General features: G+C 41.7%; 2 protein-coding genes across 15 annotated transcripts in view; one reads left to right on the top strand and one right to left on the bottom strand.

The window, feature by feature from the left end:
* Positions 1 to 18,546, bottom strand: part of FUBP1 (far upstream element binding protein 1) — a 56,153-nt gene extending 37,607 nt beyond the window's left edge. For 7 of the 11 annotated variants that reach the window (XR_004001696.1, XR_004001697.1, XM_030573484.1 and 4 more), the window contains exons 1-17: positions 18,324 to 18,546; positions 16,875 to 16,965; positions 15,799 to 15,861; positions 14,894 to 14,932; positions 14,483 to 14,522; positions 13,444 to 13,493; positions 13,285 to 13,356; positions 12,953 to 13,010; positions 9,108 to 9,270; positions 8,913 to 9,011; positions 8,721 to 8,822; positions 7,918 to 8,020; positions 7,677 to 7,777; positions 6,304 to 6,445; positions 4,514 to 4,674; positions 3,103 to 3,257; positions 2,937 to 3,016 (exon numbers count right to left, since the gene is read on the bottom strand). Coding sequence is in view for 8 of the 11 variants with exons in the window: in XM_030573484.1 (XP_030429344.1) it covers positions 2,937 to 3,016; positions 3,103 to 3,257; positions 4,514 to 4,674; positions 6,304 to 6,445; positions 7,677 to 7,777; positions 7,918 to 8,020; positions 8,721 to 8,822; positions 8,913 to 9,011; positions 9,108 to 9,270; positions 12,953 to 13,010; positions 13,285 to 13,356; positions 13,444 to 13,493; positions 14,483 to 14,522; positions 14,894 to 14,932; positions 15,799 to 15,861; positions 16,875 to 16,965; positions 18,324 to 18,437 (1,633 nt within the window). In the remaining 3 variants the exon portion in view is untranslated. The other 4 variants (XR_004001698.1, XM_030573485.1, XM_030573488.1 and 1 more) reach the window with 2 other exon arrangements.
* Positions 18,547 to 18,650: 104 nt separating this feature from the next.
* Positions 18,651 to 26,037, top strand: part of DNAJB4 (DnaJ heat shock protein family (Hsp40) member B4) — a 43,611-nt gene continuing 36,224 nt past the window's right edge. Inside the window, exon 1 of one of the 4 annotated variants that reach the window (XM_030572120.1) lies at positions 18,651 to 18,739. Coding sequence is in view for 1 of the 4 variants with exons in the window: in XM_030572116.1 (XP_030427976.1) it covers positions 18,924 to 19,000 (77 nt within the window). In the remaining 3 variants the exon portion in view is untranslated. Of the gene's footprint in view, positions 18,740 to 18,895; positions 19,001 to 26,037 lie in introns of those variants that run through there. The other 3 variants (XM_030572117.1, XM_030572116.1, XM_030572119.1) reach the window with 3 other exon arrangements.

Genomic DNA, 26,037 nt, shown 5'->3' with positions numbered 1-26,037 from the left:
GGATGGCTGATCAACCCAATTGGAGGCAAAAAAAAAAACAAAAAAAAAACTACAACTGGGATTCTCAAGACAGAACAAAGCATATGGGAAAAGGATGACTGAAACTGCACCCACGGACAAAAACAGTGAGGGAGCAACACAAATTGAACAGATGGAGAGAATTAAATAGGTGCTCTGGAGAGAATTAATGGGATAGAGCAGAGGAGAAAAGAGAACCTAGAAAAGAAACAGAAAACAATGAAATATTACTACAAGAAAATGAAAGCCAAATACTGAAAATGCACACAACACTAAAACAGTATGTTCTAAATGTAAGCATTTTGAAGTTAAGTATTTTAAAACACTGGGCCAGATCTCAGGGAGAACATTTAAGACTTTTGGCTGGTCCCAAGGAACAACTTAGAGAGATTTAACTTTTTTTTGGAAGGTGTCGTGAAAGGGAAAGGGTTGCCGAAAGGTGGTAGCGTAGGAGCTCCTATGCCAGCCCTATCCCAGCACTAGGGGAATTCTTGTGTAGCCAGTTAGTTCACTTTGTGGCTACAGAACAGAAGAAAACAAGGGACAGGATCTGGTCCATTGATTCCTACTTATTCTAAAACACTGATACTACAGTTCAGTTAATCAATTACAATATTTCAGTTTGATCCTATGATCTCTATGACAGTACCAAGCTAACACCTGTACCATCCTAATGCCAACCCTAACTGAAATTTGAGTCACTCCTTGACTGAACAATGAATGTTTACTGAGAGAATACAAAGACCAAGTTCAAAGTTTGTCATTCTTTTGCTTCCGCACTCCCATGCAGTTCACAAATTAATTTACTGAATGTTTGAATTGGGCTATCCATAGATGTAAACTGATTACAGTGCTCTCCAGTGTGTAATAGAAAAAGGATGAAATGAACTCTAGCCCCATCAAAGGAAACTGTCAGAGAAAAGTTACTTTGAATAGCTCTGCTTTAAAGAACTGAAGATGGGCACATTTTATATGCATTACAACATATGCATCTCCAGTGCTGTTACATATGTCAGAAAACTAGAATTTGAAGATGCTTGACTGAAAGACCAGTAAAATGAACAAAAAGAACTGCTCACAGTAGAGACGGCCAAAAGTTCTCCATCATTAGAATTGCTGTGTCAGGACTAGAACTGGTTAGATATTGACTGCCCCACCAAAAATGCTGACTTCTGGTAAATAACTGAAGGGCCACCTCCCCCTCTTTTTTTTGGTTTAAAACAAAATTTCAATTTGAAAATGCTGTAGTGACTAATGGAATTTAAGGTTTGGGTGCCTCATGCCCCTATTATCTACAGGCCAGGCTCCTGGTTAGACTATATATCCCATATCTGCACCACAGTCTCCCTCCTGTTGATCCACACATCATAGGTATCCCCAGCTGTAGTGTACCCCAGGATCTATAGTCCAGAAAGGGAACGAGATAAACTATGACCTTGTCTACACTAGAACTTACTTCAGTAAAACTTACATCACTCGGGTATGAATAATCCACACCCTCACCCAACCTTAGCACCGGTTCAGACAGCGCTATGTTGGCAGAAGAGCTTCTCTTGCCAACTGCCCTTCGTGGGAGGTGGAGAAATTATGCCAACAGGAGAGCTCTCCCATTGGCTAAGAGCATTATCACCAGAAGCACTGCAGCAGCACAGCTGCATCAGTGCAGCTGCAATGCTGCAGCACTTCTAGTGTAGATGTAGCTTGACACTCCCATAAAACAGCAGCATTTCAAATTGGAAGTTTTTCAATTTGCAGCCAAAACTGAAAAATATTCCCATTTACTCATGTTGGTTTTTCCAATTGAAAGCTGGACTTTTTCCACCAAAGCAAATTTCTTTTCTAAAACATCCAATTTTCATTCAAAAATGGTTTTGAGAGAAAAATATTCAACTAGCACTAGTTGGGATTATTCATGAATCTTTTGTACAATAGACAGTAGGAACAGAGCCTCTAAATCATATTCATGCTCTGGAAAAATGTACATATTCTGCAAACAAACATGTGCCCAAGGTTAAAAAAAGGCAATGCAAAACTGAAAACACTGCATTTAAGATGTTTGCATTTGGAAGAGTAACACCATGAATATTTGCCTCCTATAAAAATCAATTTCTCAATACAATGATGATAAATAGAGACTGTGGTTATTTTCAAAGTTTCTTCAGGTGAAGGTTTCTAAAAAGAAGATGGACTTCAGGATATTATTATGAAAAAAATAATTAAGTACTGAGAATGAAATCCTAGAACCTGATGATCCTTAGCAACTTCAATTAAATTAGAATAGGGACTGGAAGTTCTGAATACCCATCCCTCAAAACAGGGAAGAGAAACATGGCAAGTTTGGAGCAATTTAAGGGGCTTAATTTGATCTGAATCAACACCACTTACTCAGAAAAAAGTTAGTTACAGCAGAAGTAGTGAGAAATCATGTTCACTGATAAATTAGAAGGGACATTGGTCAAATGTAAAACTCCAAATCTATTTGTTGGAGAGGATCACAGAAGCAAAGCACCTCAGAGAAATGCATCTGACATAGTGGTCTCTCTGAAGAAAATGGGCACAAAGACAAAACATGAATAGGAAAAGAAAACTTCATTTCAACACTGTAAATAACCCTGATATCCAACTGACTAGGAAAACGGAAGTGAAATTGGGATGCATGCCCCCAATGTTATGCTTTCCCTAACAAGAAGATAGTTCAGCTTTTTCTGGCAACTGATTTTCCACAGTTCACCACCAACACATGGTATATGTAGAACTGCACACTCAGAGTGGAATCAATAAAGTAGATTCCAAAGAGAAACAGCTTTTCAGATTTACTCGTACAAATAAAAACACACTTTTAAAAGCAGGCCATGTACAATCATCCATTGAACGTGTGCCTGAACACAACTTTTTGTAAAAAAGACTCAATTTCTTACCTGGATCTGGTGGATTTGGTGGCTGCCAGTGTGGATAGGCATTTCCCCACCCTTGTGGAGCATATGGGGCTGGAGGGCCACTGTAAAAGACAAAGAGCCACGTTCAATGAAATCCAATTTGAGAATCACCTTTTGAAAAAAATAAGATAATTAAAGTGTTACTTACTGAGGTGTGGGACCAGGAGGCCCTGGATTATAAGGAGCAGGATTATAAGGTCCCATAGGATTGCCAGGACCTGGTGGGCCAGGAGGTCCATGTGGGCCAGGAACAACACCATGGGGCCCATGAGGAACAGGTGGGCCCAAAGGATTTACTGGACCCTATAACAGGAAAGAAGTGGGCGGGGGGAAGAGTGACCCCCATGTTTTCACACACTGGAAACATAAGTCTGAATTCCAACAGAGGCTCATCTAAAAGGTTTCACCCGGGTGTTCTCTACTAAACTTTTCTTTCCAAGCACTGATTCATTAGGAATTCTTTCCTAGCTAGCACTCCAATGCCTTCCTCCTATTGATTTGGTTCTCAAGGACCACACCCACCAACACCCACACTGTTTATGGGCAACCTCTCCTAATAACCAACAACAGCGGGTTTAAAATATCAAGAAATTAAAAAAAAAAAACAAAAAAAAAACCTTCATTATGTTGACCACCAGAAAGGTCTTTATGTTCATGTACAACTGATGATTGAGATACAGTAATTAGACAACCACTGGTTTAAACTTTACTAATAGGATTAAAAAAAGTCAGAGAATATGAATGTTCTGAATGAAGGTATAAACCAAGTCATTCTTCATTTCAACCAGAGAATTCATTTAGAAAAATTAAAATGTGACACGTTTTATTTTTAATCAAAGGATAACGTTTCAGTTCAATTCTCTGCAAAAAAAGAACATTACCAACTACGCATAAGCTATTCTGAGCATTGTATAAAAATCAATAGTTTTTTTAGTCCAATTGCTCACTGTCTGCATACTGAGATATTCAATTACAAATTCAGATGCACAAAAACTGAAAATAAAATAAGTCAATAAGAAATTATAACTATGTGCAGGCAAACAAAAATGAATAGAAAAAGCAGCAAGACTACATTATGAGCCATGACTGAAACAGAAATCTACATGGAGAGTAAGAGGAGTTTGTAAAGATTTAGGTTAAGTGTTTAATGTAGCTTTTTCTTTTTTTAAACTTCATAGTTTAGTGGACCCAAATTGGTCTCCTAGGCTGTCAAATTCTTCATTATTCACTGCGCAAAAACTGCAACCTGGAAAACAGTCATCCTATCTTCTTCCCACTTAATCCTTCACCTCTCAGACTACCATGAAAAGTGCAATTAGTATGTGATTGTAAAATGAGACATGTAAACATAATCAGGTGCTGATTATTAACAGCTTTTAGTTACTATCAACCAATTAATAACATTTGAACAAGCAACCTAGAAGAGGGATAGAAATAGAAAGCAGCCACAGCCATTCCGTTCAACTTTCTGGATTTTCTTAATTGCATCTTGAAGCAATAAGACATGAGTGTACCAGTGGGCTTTTACAGCAGTTAAAAATGCCTCCCCGAATACTCACTCCAATCTTTTCTTCTATAAGTTGCCGAGCATAATCAATTTGCTGTGGTGTCCCACGGATGGTAAACAACTTCATGTTAGGATCTGCATTTGGTGGAGGATTTCTCTGAAGTTCTATTCTAGCCCCAGATTGCTGACTTATGCTTTTGATAGTTTCACCACCTGTAATCAAAACATCCACCTTTGACGGCAAGACATTTAACTTACATACTAAATAAGATATAGGCAAAAGCCATTTACAAGTAAGAGAACTACTGGATTACAGAGCTGATAACCTATCTATTCTTTTCAGTTACACAAGGTATATTAAAAAAACCAAAATATTTCCTTGGGTCTGACAGTAGGGACCCAGCCAAAAAACAAAAAACCACACACACACACCCCCCAAAAAAGCAAACAAAACACCAGCCCCAAGGGAAGAGACTGCAAGACAATATCAGTATCTGAAAACCAGCTCAGTAAGAAAGTCACAGAATAGTGCTTTTCTTGCATATGCAGACCTGTCACTTATTTAAACTGTAACAAAGTATTTGACAGCAAGAGCCACAGATGTCTAAAATTATATACAGATATACACACTTCACAGACGAGTTCAATAAGATAAATTATGCATATAAAAATCAGTAGATTTTGTTAATGAAAAAAATACCAGAGGAAGGGAGAAAAAAGATTTAGTTGCGAGTTATGTAATACTAAGAGCAAGATAAAATACAGGGAAAAAAACAAAGAATGCACAAAAAGAAAGAACCTCAATTTGAATTTAAAAGGATACAATTTTAACTGACTAATGAAAAATCCACCTTCCAAATAATGTGCTTTAAAAAACGAACGGACACAAAAAACAAAAACAAAAAAAAACCCACAAGATTTTTTCCAGTCTGCTGAAGAGCACATACCTGAGCTCCTTTAGAGCAGTGCATGAATGGTGTCATCATATTAGTATTGATGACAGAAAATGCAACTGACCAAACAGTGAAGTTAATTGTTGAACATGTGCTACCAACTGCGCACAAGTAAACTAAAAGATAAGAACATTTCCTTCTAGTCTCCTCCATTTGCACTAATTTCAGATGTTACTTAACACTAATAGCTACACAGTTTTCGGATGGGAGATGCAAGCTTGTGTCCATTTAAACCATGCACTATATTCCAAGTCAAAAGATGAACTACAACAGATCAATAATCTGTAGTGTCTGAAAGACTCATTACAAATGAATAAATAAAAAGACATAGGTAACAATCAAGAGTATCTCATTTGACAGTGTAGTGCATCTTAAGTTTTAATTATCATATTTCAAAGCCTAGTATCTTCTATAAATTGTGATATTTCTGTAAAGGTAAAAAAAATCTTAGTAATGAGACTTAATTTTAGTAGATGTTTGCTGAAAAGTGCAGAGATTTCTTTTGTGACATAATTACAGTATGTATGATAAGGAAAGTCTAAATTAAGATCATATTGGATGAAGAAGAGTTACTTGCACTTGCACCAACTGGGAAAATGTAAAAGAAACATTTCAGCCTTTAGTTTTAAAAACTTCAGACTTCTTGTTATATTTAAATAATCTTAGCAAGATGCACATTACTCTGGCTACCAGAAACAACCAATCTCTCCTTAAGAAAAAGGAAATTAGTGTTGCATTAATCAACATGGATACAATGTGATTACATTGTTACACTAAACTGAAAAAAATCAGTGCACTTTTTGCAAAGATTTCTGGCATAATTAATTACACACAAATATTAAGTATTATGATTTCTAGTTAGAATATATTTTAATTTAAAATATATTGCCTTTTCCAATGATTAATCCAGTTTTTCCAGTGGGTACAATAAAATTAAATTCCTGTAATCCACCAGGAGGCCCCATGTTCCAGTTGCCTTGGCCTCTACCCCTTCCGCGACCACCAGGTCCGGGACCACCAGGATTACCAGCCTAATGGGGGGAAAGCTACAAGTTAGCACACACTATTAAAACTTACTGCCTCATTTACCACAATTAATTCATTAGTGACAACAGGTGACTCTAGAACAAAGCCCACTGCCAACTAACAAGTGTCAGATTAATACATTTAAGAGGCTTAATTATCCGTACACACACACACGTAACATATATAGTTAACATTTAGTTGAGTACGGATTTTTCATTGAAGTGCTTTCACTCATTTTATGTTCCTAATTCATTTCCAGATTACCCCAAGTTCTGTCATACCACAGGAGTCCAGTAGTCTTCCTCAAAAATCACTCTAAGGTGCAAAAAGGAGGGAGGGAAGACCACATGACATCCAGTAGGTGGAAGGGAAGGGAGGGAAGGCAGTAGTGGCTGGATATAGGGGACAGGGTTCAGAAGAGTATGGGGAAAAAAGCACATTCCAGTTTTGTATGCACACACATGCACATAAATGAGGGGGTAACTGTGCTGGCCTTCAGTGCCCTGGTCAGAAAAGTCTGCACAGGAAGCTTTTATGCTCCTGAATCTGATTTAGCACACAGCCGAAGCATATGCACTAAACATAGCTCCCCTTGAAGAGTTGAGCAGAAGGTAATGCACAACTGATGCATGCAGTTAAAAAAATACAGCAGACAACCACATACAATACCCTGAATTTCTGCAGCTGGGAGGGAGGTATTCACAGACAGAGAATATAAAAATGTTGAAATCACTCCTTTTGTCCCAACCGATATTTTTTAAAAAAGTTAAAACCTTAAAAACAGTGTGGTAGGGCAAAAACCAGATTGATTTCACAGGGAAAAGGAGAGTTCCTCACAATACAGCGAAACACAATTGCCTGCCTATTTCAGGTGTAATGGTGGGACTGTTAGCCAATGATTAGATAAAGGGTTAGTAACCACCACAAGATTATGATTGATTACAAGCAGGCAGTGCACTAACAGACAACTGTCAACTCAATAAAAGTAGCTCTAGAACAGCCAGGAAAGACATTGCTATGGGCTTTAAACTGGTATTTTTTTGAAAAAAAAGAGTAACCTCATTGACACTTGAGAACTGCAAACAAGGATGTTTTATAATCCATGCTCAGTTTTCCACATAGACCCAAAAACCACCATTAAGTAAGGTTATTAAAATGGACAGACAGCTAAAACATGGATTTTTCCTAACTCAGCTGAAGTTTTATTTGCACAAAATATTATTAATATTAGCTAACCTGGACACTTCGAAGGAGGTCTGTAATAATTTCTGCAGCATGTTGACATCTGTCTGGAGGTCCTGTAATTTGGGCTATTCTATCTGGAGTTGTTCCATCATCTGGAATAAGAACGTAATATTTAAATTAAGCCATGTTTTACTTAAAAATAAAGCCAAATTGATCAACATTTACACACACACACACACACACACACACACACACACACACACACACACACACACACACCCCCTCCACTCACCTGGCTTAAACTGGATTCTAACACCAGCATCATTCTGTATCTTTTTTATCATCTCTCCATTTCTTCCAATTACAATACCAACAGCAAATCGTGGTATTGGGACCTTAAGAGAATACATCATCAATAAATATCTTGAAACAACAAATATTCCTACCAAAGACAACAATAAAAAGGAATACTGGAAAATTGAACTGGTCACCAACCATACCACCTCAGCCTGCAATTTTATCAGATCTAAGCAACTATGGAATCATGATTCTCGCCAGTAAATGGATGGAATGGCCAAAAAGGGGAAATAAATTCTAGATACCACAGATTGTGATAGATGTATCACTTCAGCAGATGGTGGTTTCCCCCAGCCAATGCCTGAAGAAGGTGTTAGGGAGCCTAGGATACTGGTGTCATCAAACAATAACTCCAGCAGGAACCCTCACCACTCACGATCATTTACAATTCCATGACTTTTACAACAGCTAGGATTAAACACCTGTGTGGTGCCCAAATTCCAACTTGTGTAATTACATTCTCCACTCTATGGTTTTAACTAGACTTTTCTTCACTTCCTCTTAAAAGGATTAAAACACCTCCAAAGCAACAGAATCTGCTGTTCATTATTGCTGGTACAAGATGGCTGCTGCATTCCACAAAGAGGTAGTAGTACTACAGTGGTGAGCAAGTGATACCTATGTGCCATAACCACTTTGGGATACAGTTAAAGAGCTATTATTGGTATTAACTAGCTTTTAACATGATTAAACAGTCTCGAAGTACACAGTGAACAATAGATTTTCAACCATACATACATCTATCCCTTCATTTCCTCCTATTCTTGACCCATATTCATTGCGCGCCTCTCTAAAGCCACTTTGATCACGAATCAACTCCAACACCATTTCCTTGGCTTGCTAAAGAAGAAAAAAATTATTTTAGAGTCTACAATTTTAAAACTGTTTTGATATACATAAAAAAGATAAAGCTGGAAACAAATTCCTTACTTGAACTTTGTACGGGTCGCCTGTAATCCTAAGAGGTTTGTCTGCACCAGTGTTCTGTGGCCCATCTTGAATCATGACCATTTTGACTCCTGCTCGTTCCTATTTGACAATATAAAACTGAATTTCCATGCAATTCCAAAGTCTGACCCCTCTCTCTCACATGCACCCCCACTCCTACCCATGTTTAAAACCTACCTGAAGTTGCTTAATGGTCTCTCCTCCTTTTCCAATAACCAATCCTGCCTTACTAGCTGGAATCATAATTTCTTGGACAGCATTTCCTGGTCCATCACCATGATGAAAGCCAGGTGTAGGTCTTCCCTTTTCAACTATCTGGTCAAGCAGTCTCTTTGCAGACCTGTGAAGACAGACAGGACAGTTACTGCTAAATGTATTACAAACTGCGCACTCTTCCAGTTGGAAAAATTCATTTCACACTGCCAAAAAGTTTCTTCATTACAATTTTAACTGACATTTGTACAATTTGATATCCATAAAAGACGTATTTCTCAAGTTCTACAGGATGCTTTCCCAGTTTAGCTTCTGTTAACATCATTATGTGAGACTCCATGAAGATGAGCTGTGTGTGAACATGTGAATATGGCAGATTCACATCCTATGAAGAGTTCTAAGAAGAGTGAAACAACTGTACTGGTTTAAGATGCCCAATTATATAATGTGAAATAAGAAAGTGAACTTAATGCCACATATCCAAGTCCCTGAAATTGTACTGATGAGACCCGTTTCCAGTCGCTTTCTTCAGCTTCATGGTATTGAGCAGGTTTTGTGGCTGATGCTTTTCTATTTTCTTCTTCTGTCTTGTCTGTTAAAGTCTTTCATTAGCTCACATTTAGGTCCACCTGTTTTTCTTACTTGTTTACAAGTTGTCGTAGCAAAAATCTACATGATATTAAGTTTCTCCTTTTAATATCTCAATTTTTAATTTAATTTTGACTATTACTGAAGGTGTTTTCTCCTTCCTCAGCACTAAAACAAGTTCTCAAACTATCCGATATGGTGGTGGCCGATAACCTTCTTCCAGCAAATTTTCAAGAAGTTCCACTAGACTTGTAGGTAGTTACCTTTTTTCCTTCTCCCTTGTAGAACCCTGACTTACTTTTTCTAGCACCAGAATTTTGCACACTTTTCAATACCAGACAATAGGGCCTTCCACCACCATGCTACAGTAATTCTAGTTGCAACTAGGGGATAAGTTATTAGTTCCTTGTGGCTTTTATAAGATGCAGAGTTTCCAGGACAATTTAATAAAAAGCATACAGGGGTTATTGGACACCCTATCATCTTCCTTCTGAAGTCTCCAACAGCCTTCCAAAATGTCAAATTTTTTGGGCACATTCACCATACAAGGAGAAATTCTCCTATTTCATTACATTCTCATTTGCCTGTCCCTGTTCCATTAATTTGTTTGCAATTTAAACTTTTCAATGTTTATCAACAGTCACTTCCATTTTTCTAGTACAATAAGAAACATTTCATCAATACCAACAAATTACAAAGATAAACATTACTTTAAAAACTGTTTGAAATATAGACCCACAGTTATGAACACGTTACAAACTAACCAGTCAACCACACATCTCATTTTGAACCAGAAGCACGTAAATTATGGGGGAGGAATAGCCCAGTGGTTTGAGCATTGGCCTGCTAAACCCAGGGCTGTGAGTTCAATCCTTGAGGAGGCCATCTGAGGATTGGTCCTGCTTTGAACAGGGGGGTTGGACTAGATGACCTCCTGAGGTCCCTTCCAACTCTGATATTCTATGCTACGATCAGGTAAAAAAAACAACAACAAACTAAATACAGTACAGTACTGAGTTAAAACGTCAACTACTAAAAAAAATAAAGGGAAAGCAGCATTTTTCTTCTGCATAGTAAAATTTCCAAGCTATATTAAATCATTGTTCAGTTGGAAACTTTTGAAAGAACCACCATAACATTTTGTTCGGAGTTTCAAACATTTCAAAGTTATGAACAATCTCCATTCACGAGGCGTTCATAACTCCAAGGTTCTACTGTATGCTATGAACTAGCTAAATAGGAAACAGATAATGTAACAATCAAACAAAAATAAATTGAAAAGTTCTACTTTTCTCTTTTGAAGGCATTTGGGAATCAGTTTATTTAGAAACTGAGGATAATTATTCCCTCACCGCCTTACTATCACCAAAAACAGTCACTAAAACAAAATTTCACAACAGAAGTCTTTGAAAAGAATCCTCAACTCCCAGCTATTAAGATAACATACAGGCAAGAGTCAAAGACCTAACCTGGGGTAGGCAACCTATGGTATCTTTTCCAGGGTCCAAGCACCTAATTAGTGAAGCTAAGCCTGCACGGCTCCACTAATTAGGCAGGTGGCCCTTCATTCTGTTGTGTGCGGCTGCCCAGGCACGCACCTTAGAGGGAACTATCTACGGACCACCTGAATGGAGCTCGCAGATCACTGACTGTCTGTGGACCACAGTTTGAGGACCTCTTCACTAGACTTTCCAGCATTCAACTAGAATATACTCTGCTCTGTAATTTCACAGACCAACCCACCACAGCACAGGATGGTGAAAATTCTCTCTGCTGATGCAAGTCTTCTATCAATGGGCACTATGTTGCTTTAGATACAGGTCATCTAAACCATAAAGACAGTAAGGATTCAGACTAGGAGGCATCTAAACATTTCTGTCTCAGCTAAAAGCTTAAATTCTGTGCACTGGAAAGCCTTGATTTACCAAGTACCACCTTTATTACTCCCACCACTACTATACTATAGGAACACATTTATCTTCACACCATTGGGCCTTCTTTTAAAATCCTAAATGTTCTGACTGAACACCTACATATCCACGACTGTGCCGTGAGTAACTTCAAAGAATAGAAACTAGGGTTTCTACTATTACTCCTCAATGGAGAAATTTCCAGACCCACCTGATTCCTGTTCCTTCTCTATCAATCTGTCTTCTGGCTAATAAGTGCTTATCCTATCGAGCCAGAATGAATCTAATCTTGTAACATTTTGTTGTGATCAGTTGGTCTGCTAAAAAGCTATTCCAAAGCAGGCCAATTTGAGTGAAAGGCATAAGACCCTTTCAAAATTAAAAAAAAGGTAGATATTCTAAGCCCCCCCCCCTTTATTTTTTTAATCTATGCTTAATAAACGTTAATGTCTTTTTGCTTAATGACATATTGTAAACTAAATTATTTGGCAACAGATCAAATTCAAATTACTGTTAACATTATGGCAGTAAGAAAAATATTAAGGGAACTCAAATTTACGAATGTCTCCCAAGCCCTACTAATCATCAGAAACACCACATTTCAATATTAACTTCACCCAGAAAATTACCTATCAACATAAAATCAAACGGCATGGTCACACCACCACTCTGACCCACTTTGTACCCATGCTGAAACTAGTGTATAGATTGATAATTACTAGCTAAAATTGGGCCAGCTGCATTGTTCAGTCAGATCAAATGTTTCATCCTTGATTTAATAATATCCTTAGGGTCTGATCCATCATCATAGACCTGACTGCAAGGAAAAGGGCTACTTCATTTTAACAGTTGAATTGTTATATTTAGGCTCAGTACAATCCAATTCTCACTCTTAAGCATTTCTCTACATTATCTATTTAAATGTTCAGAGTGGTGGGAAATTATGCTCCTCTCTCCCCTCAAGACAACACGGGGTCAGAATAATTACTTAATGACCGTAAATGCTCACATTCAAAGAACTGAAGCTTTATAACTGCTAAAACACAAACTGTCAATAGCACATGACAAGAGTATGCAAAGGAAATATCCTTAAATCAAATTCACCCAAACAGCATTTTTCTTATTTTGCCTATCTATAAATTCTGATCATCAGTGAAAACACATTTTTGTCAATTTCTGTGTGCATTATAATCAATGTTTACTAATAAAAACTGAATCCTTTCAAGCCTAGCTATTGTCACCTCACTGTATAGGAGTCATATGACATTTTTAGATCTAAAAATATTTTAAAGTATTAGACAGTATACTTACTGAACAGATTCGGGTGTTCCAGTTAACATGCAAGATCTATCAGGCAGGCCACCGCTATCTATAAAGTTTGTAAAATGAAACAGATTTAACAATTATGTTTAACTCACAAGGAATCAGTAGCTAAGTAAATAGAAAAGTGTGTTGTGGGAAGTTTTAACACTTCACCAAACCAATAAAATGACAGTCTCAAGATTTAAGATTTTTTTGCATTTAAATTACTTGTACCTGTTCCCAGTTGCTAAAGGTGAGAATAAATTTAGTTGAAAAATGAATGATCAGTGTTCCAAACTTGTTACCACTAAATGTATATAACCTCAAAAGGAAATAATTACCAGGAGCAATCTGTATTTTGCATCCAGATTCTTGTTGTATGCGTGAAATCTGTTCTCCTCCTCTGCCAATTACTTGAAGGATAAAAACAAAGGATGTTACTAGCAATAGCAACATTTGTTAAGAGCTCCATTGTATATTATATTTATATTATTACTTACTGAATCCAACCATTCCATCTGGAACTTTGTACTCCTCTGTCATTACAGACCTAAAAAAAGACAAAAGATAACATATGTTTAGGAGACCACATTGACTTAGAATTTAGAGAATATTTTTCATCTGTACAGAAAGACTGGCTGCCTTCCTCGCAATCACACCAAGGAGAAACATATTGTAACATTTTGGGGAAATGCCTTTCTGTGGGTGCATCTACTGCATCTAGTGACTTGAACGGGCGCCAACTTTATGCAGTTTTACTTTAGAAGTTTTGCCCATTTCAACCTGAAATTCTTCAGGTTAAATAGAGATTAAAAGCCAAAATGACAATCTGTAAACACAGAATACCGAACAGTAATATTAGAAGGCAAAAACGACCTTCTTAATTTACATTATATAAAATTTAGATACTAGTTTTATGTACTTCATAATAGATCAATTATTTCTGCTAAAAATCTGTTTGGTATGTATATTCTATGATTATTAAAATGTTGCTAGTTATGTAGCACTAGAAGTATGTTACAGATGTATAAAAATATAGGCCATTTCCATAACAAAAAAATGCACATCAAGAATTAAAAGGGCATGTGGGCAGGTTGGTTAGTTTTGTGTTTTTGAGGCAGCAGAGGGAAGAAGCAAGATGAGAAGAATGCAGCATAAGTTATTGATCAGATATGTTTGGCATAAATTTTGTTAACTTCAATATTTTTCCCCTTAAGAAATCTTTCCCTCTTGCTTTTAAAATAACCTTTTCCTTCAGACCAGATGCCCGACCCTATGGATCACACATCCCACATATGACATGATATCAAGTCCCCATGCAGTTCTAGATGTGGGATCGGACACTAATCCTATTATATACATTTCAAATATTTAGCTTATACCTATTGTGGCTAAATTGTAACAAGCATCACTTCACAATTGTGTTTCATTATTATGTTCAAACATTGTCTTTTTAGGAGAAATGTTTTGAAGTTGTTTCCTGGAAATGAACCAATTCTAAAAAGTAAGTGTAAACAAAATGTTAATTATGGCTCCTACCTTTGTTGCTGATGCATCGGGGGTAGCTGGGTTCCAAAAGCTACAAATAAGAAGTATTTTTAAAGTTAAATTCACAAATAAAGGCAAAATTCTCTCACAATTAAGCCAGAAATTTCCCACTAGTTACTTCTGACAAAGCTGGGTTTCAAAAAAAGTTGCCAAGAAGAGGTATAAAAGTATAGCTGAAAAAGACAAACTGATTCTCAGCTCTGTTGCTAGTATATAATATTCTACAACTATCAAACTGATCAAAAACAAGCCTATTTTACTTAAAAAAAACTTAAGACATACGGGTCAAGTCACCGTGATCTCACTGGTCCAACATTACCTACCAGAATACTGCATCATACTCTTGCTCTGAAAATGTACACTTGTTTAGGTTTTATTTGCAAAAAAATAAAAAATACTTACAGTCATTCTGAGGAGCAACTTTCTTAGCATCTGGTTGATCTGCAAAATTAAGATTTTTTTTATTTTTTGCCAAGAAACAAGAATCTTTTAAACTAATGGCTGTCCCATGAGTGTGAATCGTAACTTTTCCAGTGTATTTTTAGTCAAAGAATTTGTTTTGGTAATTTCAGGGAATAGATCTGAATAAAAAAGAAATATTATAAGTACGGTACTCGGTTAGTATACTTTAAAAGAAGTTAAGTATTTCCATTTGTCTATCCAGTGGTTTAAGAAAAGCATAGTTTTAGAAACATACTGTAGATTGGATATCCATAAACAGTCAATGAAACATAGCTAAGACAAGCAACAACATTTAACTCTGCTCCTAATAACTTGCTTCTCAAGCTAATGATGCTTCTACAGTAAGAACTGAAGATAAAAGTCCACCAAAAATCAGTATGAAAATGAACAATGGCTTAAAAAAATTTCTGACAAGTGACCACAAATCTACATAGAATAATTTAAGAAGCAACAATAATCCCCTGCAATGCAATCTGAGTCTGAACTGTGGTATGAAATTCCTATCCAAATATCAAGCATTTCACAGCATAAAACTTCAAAAAAAAAAAAAAAAAGAAAAAAGAAAGAAAAAAAAGTAGATTGAAAGCAACTCTATCACTAACATAAAAATCCTCTTTGTACAATAAGCAAAATGAAAGGCACTGACAACCTATATCTGAAAAGACTACTTCAGATGTTTCCTTCCCCACCCCAAATTCAAAGTTATGTGATGAACCATCATAATTTATGTGTAGCAAAAAGTCAGACACATAATCCGAGAAATATTTGTGTCATCCATTTCAAAAGATCCACTAGTTTATTTCACGTTTACATACTAAACACAGGTAATAAATAAAAATTCCTGCCTTTAAAAGGAGAGGGCATTCCCTCCCAGTGTGTTGTACTGCTCGGACTTGTCCAAGAGCCATCTACACATAAAATAAAAAGAATACATTACATACATCATCTGAAGCATCATTAGCTCATTTTTGTATATTAAAAACCTCACTATTAATAGAAAAACACTTTAATAAAGAATACAAGAACTCCTGGTCTGAAGCCTTAATTACATTCTGTAAACTGAGTCACAATCCTCTTAAAGGAATAAAAAAAGTCACAGCTCATATAGACCTAACAAAATATGAACACCTCCAAGTTCAGAAGTTTCTCTCCATAATTTAGTCAGGATTATGTGTGTATATTAAACATATCAAACCCTGTTAAATTCACACTAGTAGTATAGTAAAAATCAGAAGACACGCCACACAATTCAGTAGCAAACTTTTCTGCAACGTAAAGTAAGTCAAAAAGTGGAAACTGCAACAAAAGTAGAGGAAATATTACAGCATGATCTTATCAGGTTTCATGCGTGCCGTATGCTGAGGTTAGTAAAAGATTTAGCCAAGTAGAATTTTTATTTTCCCTGTTTTTTTTTTTTTAAAGTCCTATGCCTTTACAATGAAATGCATTAAAAATAGTTTACCAGATGCGGTACCTTCAATAATAAAACAGAGGTCAAACCAGCATAGATCTGAAAGGTGACCACCTTCAACCTTAATAGGGAATAAAAGATTTCAACATATCTGCATAAAGATATCTTCTAAATTATTTTTGTTTCACCTACCTTACCCATGGGTTTTCCTCTTAAAATGTACTGCATTGTGTCAGTACAAGAGGTCTAAGAGTTACCAGTACAAGAGGTAATGGTCTAAGAATTGATTTACACAGACTTGAGATTTAAGACCTAAATAGCGCCACTGATTTCTAAACAAAAATCCCCATTAAAACCAAATTGGGCAAGTGTGTGGTGTTCTTTAAAGGAAGCACATGCCTGTACAATATGGATCTATACTATTGTTTCTGTGGAAAATTTAGGACATTTTTGACATCACTGCCATGAACAAAATGGATTATGGTAGTATACATATATTTGACAGCATACCTCCATCCTCAAGAGGTCTTTTTTGTCCTCCATAACCGTAATCATTTGAATTCATTGATGTCCCTCCATCACCTCCAATTTTTGCTGCAATCTAGATATAAGTAAAAATAATTAAAACAAACATGAGATACTTTTTACCTTGCAGCTCAGTCCTGGTTTGCCCTAGTTTTACTGGAGGTTTAAAAAAAATAGATATTAAAAACAATCTACATCTTGATGAAAAAAAGTCCCTCTTTGCATATCATCTTGGAGCACACTTGATCAAATTATCATTTTGCTTTAAGAAGCGCACTTAAAGAGGATTTTGCATTGTTACAGATTTCTCTTTACAAAAAGGAGGTTGTTGAACTTATGAGGTTTCACCCATGGAGGAAGTAGAAGAGACTGCTGCATTCAGAAATGGAAGCACCATGTATTTTGCCACAAGATCTTTGAGATAACTCATCGTGTTTTAATGAGATGTAATATCTCACAGAGAACCCAACTCCTAGCAAGAGCACCTTAAATCTCATAACTGCACTGACTTTCCCTTTATAAATACTGTATAAAAAGTTACATCCTGCTCGTTATCAAATGAAGTCTTATGTGCAGCCAACTGAAAAACGACGAATGTGCAAATGAAGTTAAAAGTCAAACTAAAGGAGCGAGAGTACTCAACGGAAATTTGTAGTTTTAGCTCAGGACCAATGAACCCAACACTTTCAAACTAGTTTGAACACGTTACCAGGATACAAGACCGCCTCAGGCAACATAATAAATGGAACCGAACCCGAGCCTTTTAGAACACGAGGTGGGATCCTCGTCGAAAACCTGCGACAAACAGTTCCTTCTCCTTCGCCTCCCCAGCCAGTGCAGGGCGGTGACCCAAAGCTGCGCGCTGCCTGGGATAAGGCGTTTGTCGTAACTAGCTGTGATTTCGCTCTTTGCTTCCCCCCGCAAACAGCTCAGAGGGAAGGCCCGGGAAAAGTCGCCTCCCTAACCTCTCCCTTCACGGAGCTTGTGGGTACAGGGGGGAGGTTATAGGGGATCGAGCAGAGGTGGGGACCCTCCCCCCCATCTCATTATGTGTTGAAAGGGCAAGGGCGCTGCAGGAGCCCCCCCCCCCAATTGTGTGTGTTGGGGAGGCACAGGAATCCCTCCTCACTGCGTACACAGCGCGGGGAATGAGAAAGAAACAACTAGCACCGCCGTCACCCCAACGTGCGCAGAAAACGAGGCCCCTGAAAGGGAAGCAGACCCAGCCTTGCTCCAGCCCCCTCCCAAGAACAAACCCCTGAAGCCGCCCGATACGCTTCAAAGGATTTGCGGAGGACCCACCCTATTTGTCCCAGAATAGGTAGAGGGGAGATTCCGGTGCTGAGGATCAGAGGATGCCCTATCGGGAGCCGCTTCCAGGCCCCCGAGCCTGAGGGTCGGAGCTACCGATGGGCTGGTGCCCACATTACACACCTGCCTAGCCCGCTGCAGTGCGTCTTTAAAGGCATCGTTGACTCCCCCACCTCCGCCTCCTCCTCCTCCGGGCGCGCCCGAAGCAGGAGGGGGCACCGTGGAATAATCCGCCATAGCCGCTCCGCCGGCGCTTCCTGCCCTACTCGCTGCCTGCCAAGAAAGAAAGAAAATGGCGGCGGGCGGGAGCCTTTCACATTCCTGCGCGGCATCGTGCTCGGGGGAGGGGGGCAGGGAAGGAGAGGAAACCTCGCGAGACCTCTGGAAGGGAGGGGTGGGATTTCGTGGAGGTTCACGTGGAAGACGAGGAAATCTCGTGAGACTTCACTCTGAAAGCCGGTATATGTGTGGGGGCGAGGTTATATCTCCGGAGATGCCCTTCAGGCGGCACGGAAGGGGAAATTGTCAGAGGCAGGGAGGTAAGGCTCGTGATAGTTCCTTCCTGGAACGGGATTTCAAAGGCCCCATCGTGTACTGGGGGAAAGGGGGGGCTGGATATCACGCGATGACTTTGATCGGTTCGGGATTTGGGAGTTCGCGGAAGGGAAACAGGTGGATCTCGCGAGCTTTGAGGGTTAATTTTCAGCGCGTGGAGCTAGTCTCATGAGGAGCGTGGGGGCTGCTGGGAGCTCGGTTGGCTCGCGACCTGCTAACGCTGACCGAGACTTCTGCGGCTTTGAGTGAGTCAGGGAGGGAGAAGCTCCGCGCGGGGCGAGCGGTTACTGCCATTCGCAGGCCGCTGGGGTCTGAGCACCGCCACCCCTCGGGCGCTGGCCCCATGTTGAGGGAGCTCGTTGTCTCCAGGGCCCAGTCTCCCCCTCCGAGTCCCACCCCGGGGTGATACCTGGGGGCGCAAAGCTCCGGGCCCAGCATGGCTCTGGGGCGGTGCTACTGGGGAACAGAAGCATCGTTTGCCAGGTGACTGCCGCCCAAAACTGATGCGGCGAAGCCGGTCAGCCCCCTGGGCTTGGGGCTTGCAGTGCCGCGGGGGGTGTTGTCCTGGCGGGTGGCTGCGGCGGTGGCGGTGGCGGCTTGTAAACGCGTTGTTGTGCAGCGTGGTCACGGAGAAAATATCACCCCCGTGTAACGCGCTCAGGCTACCTAGAACTAGCGCTTTATTGCGACGGGAGGATGGGTGAGGCGAGAGGTCTGCGGTGCCGCGCCGCAGCGCCGGCTGCGGTAACTGGCAGCGACTCAAGAAACAGCCGCGTTTGTTGTTAGCTGCCGCATGGTGAGGTGAGCCTGCGGGATATGCAGAGCTGTTCTGACCAGCTGAGGATCTGAGACTTCTCCGCTTGGCATGCCAGCCACTGGGGGGGGAACGAAAGCCTAATTTCCTCTTCTGGGGTTTGTGACTCTTTGTCTAGCGTGGCTTCTCTTTTCAGCTAAATGCAACCTGGCTTTTTTAGATGTACCACCACTAAATTCTTTGTGCCCCTTGCCTTGGCACTTCACTGCTCTCATTCAGTCAGTGCTACTTTTGATTCCTTTTTAGGATATTCATTTTTAAGGATGGTTTGCTCTGTTGATTCTAGCATCTTCCTACTAGGTTTCAGCTCCTGAGAGAGATGGATCGTGGCTTCCGCTTCTGTGCCCTGCAGTAGAAGATGGGGGGTTAAGAAGCACATCATCTGCCTTTTGGTGGCTGATGCTACCACCCCTCAGGGATCTGGTGGCGATATGCAAGAGGGCCTGGGCCTTCTGTGCTTGCCTTTTCTCTCCAGATCTGACCAACACTGATGCCTGCAGAGTGTTTTGAGATGAACTCAGGACAGTCAGCACGGGTGACCAGGAACAGCTGGAGCTGCCTCTCACTCCAGCCGAGTTCTCGGAAGCTCTCCATCTCATGCGCACTAATAAATCCCTGGGCATGGACCATGGAATTTCTGCTGCGTATTCTGGGACATCCTCGGCCTGGACCTTGCCACCATCTGGGCCGAATCATTGGAGAGCAGGGTCCTCCCCCTGTCATGCAGTCAAGCAGTGCTCGCCTTGCTGCCAAAGAAGGGGACCTCTGAGATCTCCGGAACTGGCGTCCCGTCTTGCTCCTCAGCACGAGCTGCTAGAATCATAGAATATCAGGGTTGGAAGGGACCTCAGGAGGTCATCTAGTCCAAACCTTGCTCAAAGCAGGACCAATTCCCAACTAAATCATCCCAGCCAGGGCTTTGTCAAGCCTGACCTTAAAAACCTCTAAGGAAGGAGATTCCACCACCTCCCTAGGTAACCCATTCCAGTGCTTCACCACCCTTCTAGTGAAAAAGTTTTTCCTAATATCCAACCTAAACCTCCCCCACTGCAACTTGAGACCATTACTTCTTGTTCTGTCATCTGGTACCACTGAGAACAGACTAGATCCATCCTCATTGGAACCTCCTTTCAGGTAGTTGAACGCAGCTATCAAATCCCCCCTCATTCTTCTCTTCCGCAGACTAAACAATCACAGTTCCCTCGGCCTCTCCTCATAAGTCACGTGCTCCATCCCCCTACTCATTTTTGCCCTCTGCCGGACTCTTTCCAATTTTTCCACATGTTTCTTATAGTGTGGGGCCCAAAACTGGACACAGTACTCCAGATGAGGCCTCACCAACATTGAATCAAGAGGAATAATCACATCCATCGATCTGCTGGCAATGCCCCTACTTATACAGCCCAAAATGCATTTGTCTTCTTGGCAACAAGGGTACACTGTTGACTCATATCCAGCTTCTCATCCACTGTAACCCCTAGGTCCTTTTCAAGGTCATAGCAAAGGCCGTCTTGCTGTGGTCCATCCTGACCAGACCTACACCATCCCGGGCTGTACCATCTTTGATAATCTTTACCTGGTCTGGGATCTCTTAGAGCTAGGGTGTAGTGATGGTCTGTTGTTCACCCTTCTGTCATTGGATCAGGAAAAGGCATTTGACCGTACAGACAACAGGTATTTCCTGGGCACTCCATGGGCATTCGGATTCAGGCCTCAGTCTGTGGGGTTTCTCCAGGTGCTGTACACTTTCGCGGAGTGTTTGGTCAGGGTCAGCTGGACCTTGACCACACCTGTCAGCTTTGTGCAAGGAGTGTGGCAAGGCTGTCCACTGTTAGGTCAGCTGTATACTCTGGCTATTGCGTCCTTCCTCCATCTCTCCCATAAGAGGTTGATGGGGTTGGTGCTGCATGAGCCGGAGGTGCAGATGGTCCTGGCAGCATATTGCAATGACATGCTTCTCATGGTCCAGGACCCGGATGACCTGGTGCCGGGTGGAGGCTTGCCAAGCTGTTTATTCAGTGGCCTCCTCTGCCCAAGTCAGCTGGGTCAAGAGCTCTGGCCTGGTGGTTGGGGCCGGGTGGCGGGCAAGCTCTCTCCCACCCACGCTTCAGGCCATCAGGTGGAGCGTGGGTCCGCCGCTCTATCTTGGCATTTACCTTTCTACCGCACATCTGTCTCTGCTGGAGAACCGGCAAGGTTTGGAGGGCAGGGTGACTGGGTGATTGCAGGGCTGAACAGGATTGCTGGTGCTTAACCAACTGGTTCTGTCCATGCTCTGGCACAGACTCAACACCCTGTGCCCACCCCTGAGGTTCCTGACCAATCTCCAGAAGTTGGTTCTGGAGTTCTTTTGGCCAGAACTGCACTGGGTCTCTGCAGGGGTTCTCCATCTTCCCATGAAGGAGAGGACAGGGCCTGATGTGCATGCGCAAGCAGGTCCATGTCTTCCGCCTCCATGCCCTGCAGAGACTCATTTATAGTGCAGGTGGCTCGGCGGGGAACATATTGGCTCATGCCTTCCTCCACCGCCTGCGAGGCCTCCAATATGACCCGGCAGCTCTTTTTTTCTCCATCCAAGAGGTGTTCCGCGAGACCTCTCTGAGCTGCCAGTCCTCTACGAGGACCTCCTCTGGACCTGGAGGCTGGTTTCAGCAACTAGGTCTGTGGCGGCCACTGAGAGGGTAGATCTCCTTGTGGAGGCCCTGCTATGCAATCTTTAGCTCTGTGTGCAGGTGGCAGAGTCCCCCTTGGTGTGCTGGAGGTTGGTCCTGGTGGGAATCACCAAGATTGGAGATCTCTTGGACTGTGTCCTGGGGGGTTGGGTGGATCCCCTGGCGCTCGATCAGCGCATGGAACTCTCCACCCTTAAAACCCCCTGGCACATTCTCCAGGAGGTGGAGGTAGCCCTGTCCTCCGAGGCTGGGGTTTTCTTTGAGCGGATCCTGTGAGAGGGTGCACCCTGCCTGCCTCTCACTCCAGGCCCTCTGGATCTTTCCATTGGTCCCCTGGCCCATGAGCCTTCCCAGCCTCTCCCTCCTAGTACCCCAAGTTGGCTGCATGTCTTGCAGCTGGTCCATTTCCGAACCGCACCAAGAGACCATCTATATGCAGTCATGATGCACATGCTTCATTTCCCCACCCAAATGGCAGGACCTTTCACCAACAGTGGAGGGTGGGGAACCCTGGTGGGCCAGCTTATATTCCATCTTAATCCCACGGCCTGCCGGGGATATCAGCTGGTGACTCCTGTGTGGAGCTGAGAGCACAGGCGTGTACTTGGCGCAGTTCACCTCTGTCCCTGAAGCCTGTCCCTTCTATGGCATGAGGGAGATCCTGGTGCACGCATACCTTCAGTGTGCCAGGCTGCAGCCCCTCTTCCAGCTCCTCCAGAACCACTGATTGAGGTTCTGGCTGCACTTTTCCCCACACTTGTTACTTTATGCACACCAGATCCAAAACCCCATGAAGTTGCGGGACCAGCTTGTCATCCCCCTCCTGGCCATGGCCATGGTGGCGATTTGTAACACCAGGAAGAGGAGGTTGGCAGAGGGAGACCCCTGCGACTGTGGGGCTGTCTTTTGGCAGGGGAGTTTCTCTGGGCAGCGTCTGCTGGCTCTCTTGATGCCTTTGAGGAGTAGTGGGCGCTGTCTGGGGTTCTCTGCTCAGTGTCCCCTTCTGGTTCCCTAGTTTTTGCCCTTTGACTCCCATGCCTGTTCTGTTGTTGCCTTTGTTGTTCCCCGAAGTTGGTTGGGTTCTCAGTCCAGTAGCTCTTCCCTAGACTGGGGGAGGGGCTTTTAGCAGTGGGCAAGCTAGTGGGCGCTCAAAAGGACCAGGCTTCAGAGCCCACAGCCATTATTTTACTAACTTCTGTAGTGTCAGTTTCTGTATCTGGTATCCAGTTAATGCTGAAGTTGATAGTAAGCATCTGATAAAGTTTTTAAAAAGTGGATTTGTCTCATCCTTGGTTACAAGGCTCTTTGAGCTTGTGTCAATTTGGAATGAGATGGCACAAATGAAACCTATCTATTTAGTTGTGATTAACATAGACCTTTCTTAAAGTTCTCAAACCACAGCCAGGAACAAGTATTTTTGGCCAGAAACAATTAGCATGTTACAACGTGACAAAAAGTCAGCTCTAGATGAAGCTGAAGGCCATAGAGTAGGGCTAACTTGTTAGCCCTAATTGCTAGTAATATGAGAAAGTAATAGCAATACTTACATTGGACTACTAAGTGTATGTGTTTGTGGGAGGGGAGGAGAGGAACGTACTATACCTTACATCTGCTATGTCTGTGTCAGGGGATGGCCTACTGCTGTGTATTCTTCTGTTACATCATATATTTCCAATTTAAACTTAAGTCTAAGTAAATTCTATTTTTGCACATTGCCAACGTGACATAAAAATGTGCTTTTATTATTTAAGATGTTTTAAAAAAATACCATTTTCATGTAATAATGACTGGCTTTTTAATTTAATTAGGATCTATTGACTTGTATTGGTAACACATAAAGAGAGAACTGGAGTTGTTCCAGGAAAAAGAGAATTCCTTTTCCTATCTGCTTCTATTAATTGATTCTGTCCCAGGAAGGGGAATGGAGATGTATTCCTATTCCATTGGCTTCCCCGTTATAATCACCCTGAAATTAAAAGATTATGTATATAAAGTGGGCATTTTAAGATTGATTTTTGTGTTAGTGAAAAGCCTATTAAAGGCCTCAACACTGTGTTTCCTGTTGCTTGTAATAAGAAAGCTTACTCAGAAACCTATTGGCAGTGCACAGATTGGAGTGTTTACCAAACAATGAAGGGTGACTAGAATGGCCTAATTAGCATGCTGGACTGGGGCCTGGAAGACTTGGGTTCTATTCCTGACTGCCCCTGACCTGAGTGAACTTGGGCAAGTCATTCCCCTTCTCAGTCCCTCAGTTTCCCCATTTGTAAAATAGGGATATTAGTATTGTCTTCCTTTGTAAAGTGCTTTTTAGATTACTTATGAAAAGTGCTATATAAGACCTAGCTCTTATTAGAAGACTCAGGCAAATATCACCACTGCATATTCTGTTTTGGTTTTTTTGATATATGCCTACACTGTAAATGTTTTTCAGATGGAATCCTTTATAATTGGTGTCAAATCGCTTTAAAATTTTATAAGCCTCTTGCATTCTAGTTGAACACTCTAAGTTCTTATGTTGCTCTAATCATTTAGGACAGAAAGCAATTTTCCTCTAAAAACAACTTTCACTCATTTCAGGTTTTTTTTCCCTTGTGTCTAGATCAGAGATGGACAACTTTTTGGCCTGAGGGTCACATCTGGAAATACAAATTGTGTAGCGGGACATGAATGCTCACAAAATTGGGACTGGAGTGTGGGAGGGGGTGAGGGTTCTGGGAGGTGGTGCCAGAAATGAGTTCAGGGTGCAGGAGGGGGCTCCAGGCTGTGGTGGGGGAGTGGGGTGGGGGTGAGGGCTGCCACTGGGGGTGCAGGCTTTGGGGTGGGGCTGGAGATGAGAAGTTTGGGGTGTGGGAGGGTGCTCTAGGCTGGGACCCGAGGGGTTTGGAAGGTGGGAAGGGGATCAGGGCTGGGGCAGGGGGTTGTGGTGTAGGAAGGGGTGCAGGCTCTGGCTGGGGATGCTGGCTGTGGGACTTGGGGGTGTAGGAGAGTGCTCTGGGCTGGAATGGAGGGGTTTCGAGGGTGGGAGAGGGATCAGGGCTGGGGCAGTGGATTGGGGTACCAGGAGAGGCTCAGGGATGAAGACTCTGGGCGGCGCTTACTTTAAGTGGCTCCTGGAAGCAGTGGCATGTCCCTTCCCCAGCTCCTATACAGAGGCACAGCCAGGTGGCTCTGCACGCTGCCCTGTCCACAGGCACTGCACCTATAGCTCCCATTGGCTGCGGAGCCCCTTAACTGCTCCTACATGTGGGAGCCATGCTGCTGCTTCTAGGAGCTGTGTGAAGTGACTCTCAACCTTGCTCCCCTGCTGGAGCACCAGAGGGGGGTAAGCCCCTGACCCCGCTCCCCAGTGGGAGCTTGAGGGCTAGATTAAAACAACTGGCAGGCCGGATCCGGCATGCAGGCCATAGTTTGCCCATCCTTTATCTAGATGCTCTGACTTGCATTTGGCTGTATAAGAATAGTCACTACCTATGTAAGGTTCTGAAATAGATATGGTCTAAATATGTTACTGTCAACACATGAAACAAAAAAACGCATCGAAACATGGTTATGCTATCATGCTTTCTTTTGGTACAAGAGTCTGTTTATTACCTTCAGTGACTAACCCATTGACCAGGGCAAAAAGAGCTTCCCCATTTTGACCTGTAATAATCACCTCTAAAGAGAATACTGTTCTCTTTCCTGCTTAGCTTTCTTTTCCTCAGTACATGACCAAACAAACCAAAACAGTCTGTTAAAATAATCATGTTAGTTCTACAGCCTGGGAAGGAAGAAAGACTATTGTTTCTAAATG

This window comes from Gopherus evgoodei, chromosome 8, assembly GCF_007399415.2.
Source record: "Gopherus evgoodei ecotype Sinaloan lineage chromosome 8, rGopEvg1_v1.p, whole genome shotgun sequence".
Lineage (NCBI taxonomy): Eukaryota > Metazoa > Chordata > Testudines > Testudinidae > Gopherus > Gopherus evgoodei.
This window is presented reverse-complemented; position numbering and strand designations above follow the sequence as displayed.